Source organism: Athene cunicularia (assembly GCF_003259725.1).
Source record: "Athene cunicularia isolate RWA chromosome 9 unlocalized genomic scaffold, athCun1 chr9_part1, whole genome shotgun sequence".
NCBI classification, from domain to species: domain Eukaryota; kingdom Metazoa; phylum Chordata; class Aves; order Strigiformes; family Strigidae; genus Athene; species Athene cunicularia.
Window position 1 is genome coordinate 13,282,407 of NW_020799110.1, and position 8,994 is coordinate 13,291,400.

The 8,994-nt window shown below is 41.0% G+C and overlaps 1 protein-coding gene across 1 annotated transcript in view; it reads left to right on the plus strand.

Annotated features, from left to right (window-relative positions):
• Positions 1-501: 501 nt before the first annotated feature.
• OSTN (osteocrin) overlaps positions 502-8,994 on the plus strand; it is a 13,421-nt gene continuing 4,928 nt past the window's right edge. Inside the window, 4 exon segments of the mRNA XM_026855297.1 lie at positions 502-554; positions 556-697; positions 3,787-3,885; positions 6,675-6,892. Coding sequence (XP_026711098.1) covers positions 502-554; positions 556-697; positions 3,787-3,885; positions 6,675-6,892 — 512 coding nt within the window.

An 8,994-nucleotide genomic window follows, 5' to 3' on the forward strand; every position in this document is an offset into this window, starting at 1 on the left:
GTGGGATTTGGTTTTATTTTTCTCTCTTTGATATTTACTTGACTAGAAAATTACACTTGACATATACATGGTCTCTTAGGAGTTTTTGAAATCACTGGGACTGCTGCTATGGGCATATTTTTGGCTTTGTGGTGATGAATATGCTCAGAGGATCCATCCTACAACTTTTGTTTGTAAGGCAAATTTTTTTCAGCAGGAGCAGACTTATTCTCAGAGATTCACACAAGACATTTATAAGTTGTTCTTTTGGTAAGATACTCATCCATCATCATTTTTTTGGCCAAGATAGATTCCCATCAGGTGTAAAGCCCAAGGCTAGTGAGGCCAATGCTAGGACTCAATGGTACATTTGATTAAGATAGGTAGCAGCAGTTAATATTCTATTTTGTGACACTGGAGCAGCAACAAAATACCTCAGTAACTGGCTTGCAGGTGCATCTGGGATTTCCCGAGCTGGGTGGAATCTGCAGGATAGGAGAGAATCCTCATGGCTGACAGGTGATGGACGCTCACCAGTGCCATCCCAGTGCTCATATAGCAGAAGGACTGGAGTCCTAAAGGAGCTTTCCAGTGCCTATGGGACAGTCACGTCTTGGCTCTACATCAGGTCAGCTTGGAAGCATACAGCACAAAACTTCAAGGACTTCTGGGCTGTGTCACAACATGCTCATTGCAAGAGCAAGGTTCTCATTTGCAGGTGAGCTTGGACATGTCCCTTGTTGGTGTTGCAACAAGCACAGCATAGTCATCAATATATAGTGGCAGCCTCAGTGAAAGATTACAGTGCAAGGCGTGATGTCTTGCCTCGGTTCTCTTGCTAACAGACCAGAAAGAAAAATAAAGCTCTTGTGATTTATACTTGTGGAGTAATCTCCACAGTAATGTGAAATATGATAGTTCAAATGGGTAAGAACAATGACAGCTGTTACCATTTTTGACAAGGAATGGGTTTGGAGCTTAGTGATGAATTGCACGCTGTCTGGGGTTTGTTCGGCCCACTTATCTTCAGGATGTCATTTTGGTTTTTGTTTTTTTTCTTTGAAAGAAAAACATCTTTTAAGTTCTTTGGTTTGATGTTGGAGACTTCACAGTTTCTCTTTGGTAAAGAATTTTGCTTTCTTGTGATCTTTTCTTGGAAAACGGCTCTGCGCAGATTCCTAGGAAAAAGTTTTGAATGTTTATCCTGCTTTGATAAGGTAGAATAATGTTCCTCCCTTTATCTTTAATTTTATTTTAATTGGACCTGCAACAAAGATACCTGATTCTATGAGGAATTTTAGTTTTGACACATGTCAAGCTAAGATATCACTAAAACACATAAATATGTCTGAATTTCAGACTTGCAATTACATTTAGTGAAGGGTAAACCATATTTCATGTTGGATAACGCCAGACCAGACCCTGAGATACTAAAGACATGGAATTATACCCCTATCCCTTGACCTTTCTCTGTGAAGTTGGTGGTGAAGAGTTTTCCGGAAGAAGGATGGAAATTCAATAAAAGTGGTAAGGGTGTGTCTTGCAAAGGCCCATGTGGTTGTCAGAGCTTTGCCTATTCTTCATCAGTAACAAATACTGTCAATCCTCACTTTAGGTCTCTCTTGGAGTGGGTCAAGGTGAAGTGTGGATGGGGTGAAGCAATAACCAGCGCATGGCTGGGAAAGCCCCTTTTGGCAGGAGGGCTCTGCTTGCTTGCCCAATTGCAACACATGAGCTCAAGAAGAAAAAGCAACAAAAGTTTTAAACAACTGAGATCCTATGACATGGCTGGAGGTGGAAAGCTAAATCGCAGACTGCTATAAGACCGTGTGATTTTAATTATGTTGACATGCTCCTCACTGCACCCCTAGTTTTGCAAATGCTTTTCTAGAGCTAAACTGCTCCACTAGAATGACCCTGCTTCTTTCTCCCGCCTTGGTCCCATCACTGCATGGAAATGAGCACAACAGGACCTTCCTGGACTTAAGTTTTGCTCCCTTTTGAACCAGTGACATTACTTCTTAGCTACTCATTTCCATGGGAACTAGAGCCAAGCTTTAAGTCCTTGCAATTTCCTCCGCTTTGAATTTCACTGGCGTCGAGTTCTGACCAGTTAATCAAATGTCTTTTGTGTTGCAGGTGCCTTAATGTTTATTTTGAGTAGTGTACCAGTTGCTATTTTTAGCTCTTTGGTCTTTGGGTTGAATGAATACCAGCACAGACCTTAAACCATAATAAACATGTGTTTTTAACCTTGCCATTTATTTTTATGTCTCTGTATCCAATTAATCAGGATGTGGTTACCTGTGAAGGTAGAGACTACTACTTCAAATTTCAATGCACACCCACATACAAAAATATACATTGTAGAGAGCTACAGCTTTAAAAACACCCAGACAGCCCCTTGTCTGACTTTAATGGCTGTTGCCATCAGACTGAGAGACAGTGGTACCACCTGGCTTACTGCTTTGGCTTTGTCCTTTTGATTCCAGTGAACGAAGTCTGCTTCACCCCTACAGAATAATGAGCAACTTCCTTCCTCATGCCTGATCCCTCACTGACATATATATAAAAAAAAATAGAATGGGGTAACCAAATAATAGAATTACATGTAACATATATTTTAAAAAGCCAAGCAAGAAACAGTTTCAAGAAACAACACTACAAATGTTATAGCTTTACTTATTAATACTGGACTCCAAGCAGTTGTGGCTTTTCTCCTTTGCAACATGGGGAAAAAGTACAAAGCCAAATGTTTTTTACTATGTGTTTTCTGCCTGATCTAACGGGAGATTTTCTACGCAGAGGATGAAACAACTATTGTACATCATAGAAATATATTTATACATCCTTTCTATTTCTGCTTTTGCCAAGCAGAGAGTCAGCGAAGAATGGCAGAATCAGATTTGAATTATACTCTGGGACAGGACCTGAAGACAGAGTAATTAGCAAATTAGCAGATACCTTTGGCATTAGAGGCTCCAGCCTTGTTCTTATTAACATCAGATGAAATATTCCCACCTGGTTGAGTTGGAGGTACATCAGGTTTTAAGAGCTAGATCCAAAAAAAGGCTTAAACGGTGTAGCCTAAACCCATGGCCAAAGATAACCCCTGCAGCAAACAGCTTCTTGATCCTGCACCTCCCAAAAGTTGAGTCTCCCTGCATTATTTGAAGGCTCCGTAGGGATCTGTGGTTTCATGGCACCTGGTCAGAACACCACTAGTCTGGGCAATGTATTCCCATGTAAACTCTTCCCAGGTGTAGGAGCTGGATAACTTTATTCTAGGATCCCAAGAAGATCCTGGAAGTTGTGGCTACCATTAACTCGTGCTGAGGACTGGTGAAATGCAGCCTTGCTTTCAAAATGTGGTTGGACAGGTTTGTGATTTCCGTAACATCTTTAAGCATCTACCCAGCATGTGAGGAGGTCAGGGTCAACCTGGGTGGCTATGAGCCAAAGTATCCCTGCTTACAAGTGACTGTCTAGTTCATCTGTTTTTAACACAAGTTTACATTCATTACTGCTGCCACTTCAAGGGTTGGGCCATTGCGCAGTAAGGAATTAAAAGATTTGCAGAGCTGTAAAGGAGGAAAGAGAAAAGAGTGGATTCTGCACCCAAAGGTGACGGGCATTCAGCTGGCCCTAATTGGTCACTGGGTTTTATGCAGTGACTCTGTAAGATAAAATATATTAACAGCCACGGGAACAGAATCTGCCTTTGCTTTCACTTCTTTAAGGTCTTTGGAGCAAGGTTCCCCTGGGAAAGTTGCTGTGAAGTCATTAACAGGTTGTTCTCCTTTGCAGATGCTGCAGTTCCAGTTTGTTGTGGTGCATTTGGCCCTTGTGATTACCCTACTGCAGTGGCACTCTAGCTCAGTGCTCCTTGTGGAGGCAGCTCTGGAGGTAGGTGGATGTTTCTGGTGGATGTCACATAACTTTACTCTTCCTCAGGTTGTTCTTGGCCACAGCGTGGAAGACACCATAGTATCCAAATAGTGTTGGAAGGTAAAGGATCAGTACCGACTCTGCAAGGGCAAAGGATGAGCCTAGTGAAAAGTGATGCAAATTGCATGGCTCTGGGAGGACAGACAGAATGAAGTCTCATCCAGATTCATGCAGCCTCTCCCGAAACACCATGGGATTTTCTGTATGTCAAAACATTGAGCTATGACTTTGGATAGAGAACTTCCTGCAGAGAGGAAGGAGGTGGTGGTGTGGGAGAAAGCACCGAAGGGAAGGTTTCATTCTTTTTAAAGACAAATAATATGAGAAGTCTGAAGCTTTCAGAAGCCATAAGGAGACCACTGAGAGAAGACCACTTGCACAAAAGTTACAAATTAAAGGAGACAGAATAGACCAGGAGAGAGAAGGAGCAAAGTAACTTGCCTAAGCTTGTGAGGGAAAGCAGAAGATGAAGTGGGAGAATTGTCTCACATTTCATCTAGGACAATATGCAGGGGTTGCACCTGAAAATACTTCTACCGCATTCTCTTTTTTCTATGTCATCTTGACATAAAACAGGTTTTGCAGGAAAGGTATTTATGTAACGGTTTCATGCCATAAAAAACCCAAGGATCTAAAAGTTTAATCAAAGTAGCACTGTTTGGCTGTAGGGTCTCTATATAGATTTTAAGATCACCTTAGAAGTGAGATGCATACTAAAGAATAGTGATGGATCTTTCTACCGTTCTCTCTGTCTTTAAATGAGCATGCCCTGATTATATAAAATGATACTTATAGAAAATAGGGCTTGGGGGAACCACTCCTCACATCAGTGCTGCAGCAGCTGTTGTTCTGATGCCAGAGACCTGATATCCTGTCTCTACCAATGATAGACTTCTGTGAAAAAAATCTTATAAACAGAACATCTTCAGAGACTTCCTGATCCAGAGACTTGCACTGGATCAGGGCATGTTTTACCTGCTGATGGGCCTGAATTTGTTTTTGAAACAGTTCAAAATCTTGGTAGCCGTGATGTCCTTTGGCAATGCATTGTTCTTTATCTGTGTGCTGTGTTTAAAACATAGCTCCTTATATTTATTTTAAATCCACCATCTGGTGATTTCACTGGGTGGATTGAGGAGCTCTTTTTCATGAGGAAAAAATTATGAGCCTTTATTCAGCTCTTTGCTGTTCACAAGTTTACAAACCCTCCGCTGTACCCCACACTTACGTCTGCTTATCTGCGAGTTGTACTTTATTCAGTGGTTCTCCATAGGAAAACTGTTGTCTACTTCTGATGATCATTTTAGCTGTCTCTTCTTATAATTCTATTATATCCTTTTTTAAGACAAAGTAAGTGGGACCACACAATTTACTCAAGAGCAGAGACTATTTTTAACCTTCTAGTTTCAAGTGTTATCCCCACTAACTAAAGGGAAGAGTTCAGTCTTTTTTAAAGACATAATTTTGTTGCAAACTTCTATGAAAGTTCTATAACCCTGAAAGGGAACAGAAGGGATTGCTCTGTGTACTTCAGGCTCATAAAAAGTAGTCAGAGAACAGTATGAGATCCTTTACAAAAGTATTAACAGTGCTACATTATTTGTGTGATCATTGTGGTTGTGTGTTCCTCCTTAAATAAAGATCACAGTTTTATACACACCAGCACTGGTTATGCCACCCATCAGTGGTGGGAAATGTCACCACCACAACTGTGGTGTGTAGGGACAAGCATATTACGTCATCCATGTGATGGCTTCCTTTATATTTGTACTAAACCTGCTGTATATGTATGAGAAAGATAGTGCTGTGCATCTAAAGATAGAGGAAAACCTGCTTCAGGGCATATAATACAAGTTTTGGTTAAAAATTTTTATCGAAATTTTTAAAGATCGAGTGGAACAAGAAGGCAAACATTTCATCCAAAGAGAGAATGACTTGAGCTTAACACCTGCTTTCGTAGACTAGCTGCTGCCCTATATTTTTTCTGTTATTTGTAAAGAAACTATTTCACTTTCATGTATTTCACTTCTCTCTTTATAGACCCCAATATTCTCAGCTATTCTGGCTAGCAAAGTAGAGTTTGGTTTTGAAAAGGTGTTAAGCCTAATGTCATAACTAAATTTCAAAATGCTGTGTCAATTTGACATATGGTTCTTTCCTTTCCTCCTCCCCACATAGTGTTGCTGCATGAATTCTTTGAATGTCAGTACTGAGCAAGTTTATCTTGGGATATTTTTTGCATAACAATTCATTAATTTGTCAGCTTTGCATGGAAAATGCTATATAAGTTTTCATTACTCTTTATTAGCATTAATTTAAAAAATGAAAATCAGTTTCCTGAAAAATATCAGGATGGATATTGGAGTCTCATAATGGTGACTGCATTTTTGAAAAGTATTCAATTACTCAGCTCATGCTATAAGTGATACACTGCTGAGATAGGGATAGTGGGCTGGACCTCAAAAACAGGCTTTGTGAAGTAATGAATTTTGACAATTCTTGCAATAATAATGAAGGTGAGTTCAATTCTATAAATAAACCCCAAAAACAACAAACCTGAACCTTTTATGGCAAACTCCTGTGGGTGGAAAATGGCCATAATTCACAGAAGGAACTTTGTTTTAAAACATTGTCCCATGTTCAGTATCCTAGTGATTATATGTTTATAGGACTACTGCTGTGACACTGGTTGAAATAGTTTTTCTGGAACTTGAGTAGCAAGCAAACATCTGTGCTTTCTTTTACAGCCTTTGGAACCTTCTACTGCTCTGGACATGGGAGCACATCCCAGTGCCAGTGAAGAGAAGTCAGCCACCAACCTGGCAGCCAAACTGTTCCTTCTTGATGAGCTGGTGTCTATGGAGAATGAGGTGACCGAGACCAAGAAGAAAAGAAGTTTCCCAGGATTTGGTTCCCCAATTGACAGAATTTCTTCAACTTCTATGGATGGTAAAGGCAAGCAGAGGTAAATTCTTAGATGCTCCTACTGGTGGTAAAGTTAGAAGGCGGCTCTTGGTAGGTGTCCTGGATACAGATGGGCTAGCTTTAGTCACCAGGTTTACTGGTCAGTTGTGAGGTGCCTCTGATCAGGGTTCCAGAATCTCTTCAGAAACCATCATGGTTGCATGGTGTGTAATCCTTCAGCTGATGAATAATACATACACTAGTTCATTTATCCCTACAATGCCATACAGCTAACAAAGAACGTTCAATCACACACATTTTTTCAGTGCACTTCTTTCCACTGATGTGAACTAACATTCAGTTTAAAACTGCCTTTTTGATCATGAGATTATTTAAAGCAAAAATATGCCGGAGGTTCAAAAGCAGAGGGGCAGGGCTAGGTGTTCCTGAGGCTGGGGTGAAAAGAAGGTATGGTGGTATGCATGTCCTGAATGATGAGGAACACATCTCATGAAAATGGACAGACAGTAGAATGAGCTTGAAGACCTCTATCAATTTATGATAACCCAGGGTTTAATCAGTACAGGAGTAGAGCAATACCTTCACAGTACACATGTGGAGATCAGCATGTTCAGAGCAGGGCTATGCGATGATGCTCAATATGGCTGAGAAGAACCAGTGAGTTCGGGGCAGAGCTCCAGGGGCTGTTGGCTATATCTGAAAGAGATTAACAGTCCTGCTCTCTTCTTCTGGTAACTGTCTTCTTTTGGATGGTATTCCCAGTGCCACAAAGTATTTAGTAACATGCTTAAAGCTTAATCTGGAAGTGGAAAATATTCACAAGAGCCAGTCAACATTACAAGTATTTTTTTTTCAAATAGAGTTTTGCAATATTTTCTTGTTGTTTTTCCAATTATCCACGCAGTCTGCTAGTAGGACTTTTTGACTGCAGCCAAGAGTGATAAAATACATAATTCTTAAAACCTTGAGTAGAACTATTCTGTTCTGTGTATCTCTTCAAGAGATCAAAATCAGCCCATTCTCTGTTTGCTTTTTAGCATGTTTTCCCTTTCCAGGGGAAGAAATCCAAGGTCATTTTTGAAGATGCAGTGCTTTTTTTGCAAAAGTACATGGCATTCCCCATCTGTCTTACACTTTTTGGTAGAAATCTTGTTTCATTCTATGTGCAGTACAAGGGAAAAAAAAAAAGAAAAGAAAAGAAAAACCACAAAAAAGGGAAATTGTAGTGAAAATTGTCCAAGTTTTTCTAACAGCTTGTCTCTGAATAATGAGCTCATGCAAATGAGTGACACACTGCATAAAATTCCTCCTTTCCCAGCATCATCAGTACAGTTTGCAGTTTTGAATTGAGATTATCGCTTTGCGGGAGCTGATTAGCTTTTAAGTTTGGGACTGACTCATTTATTAAAACCATCTGAGCTGCCTTGATCATTGATAGTCAGATACTGCCATCAGCACGGACCACAGGTCAGATGAGTGCCATGTAGTAAGGCTGTACTTCTAGGTGGAAACAGGCAGAGGCTGCTGCACTTGGAGGAGTAAGAGGACTGAGCACCCCCTCACTGTCGTACACATAGTAGATAATAGCCCATTTCTGTGCCAGCTGAAGTAGTTACCTTTAGAGACCAGGTAATGACTTTTGAAGTGTGAAAACTGTTAAATAGATTCAGCCCCCTGAACTAATACAGTGCGTGTGGTGTCTGGCAACACAACAGAAACTTTCAGAAAAGAGCAGATCGAATGTAAGTCCACTTAACAGGTTCTTGTGGCACCCATCAGTTACAGGAGAGCCCAGATCCTAAACTTGCTCATCAACATCAATTTATAAAGCTTTGAAATCCGGAAAAGCAGGCAAGAAAACGCGACTCTTCAGAAAAGAGAAAGATCCACAGACAGACGGAGAGAAAGAGACTCTGGGAATCTTAGAAAAGGCTGATTTAAATAGAAAACATCACTTTGGAAGTGCTGAAATAGGCACAGTCTGGTTTGGAAGATGGAAACGGCAGGGAGGCCGGGGACGGAGCGGTGCCTGTCCTGCTGTGGCTCGGGATGGCCACAAGAGGGGAAGCTGCACTGCCCTGCCCGCACTGCACTGCCTGCACTGCCCTGCCCGCACTGCCCTGCCTGCCCTGCCCGCACTGC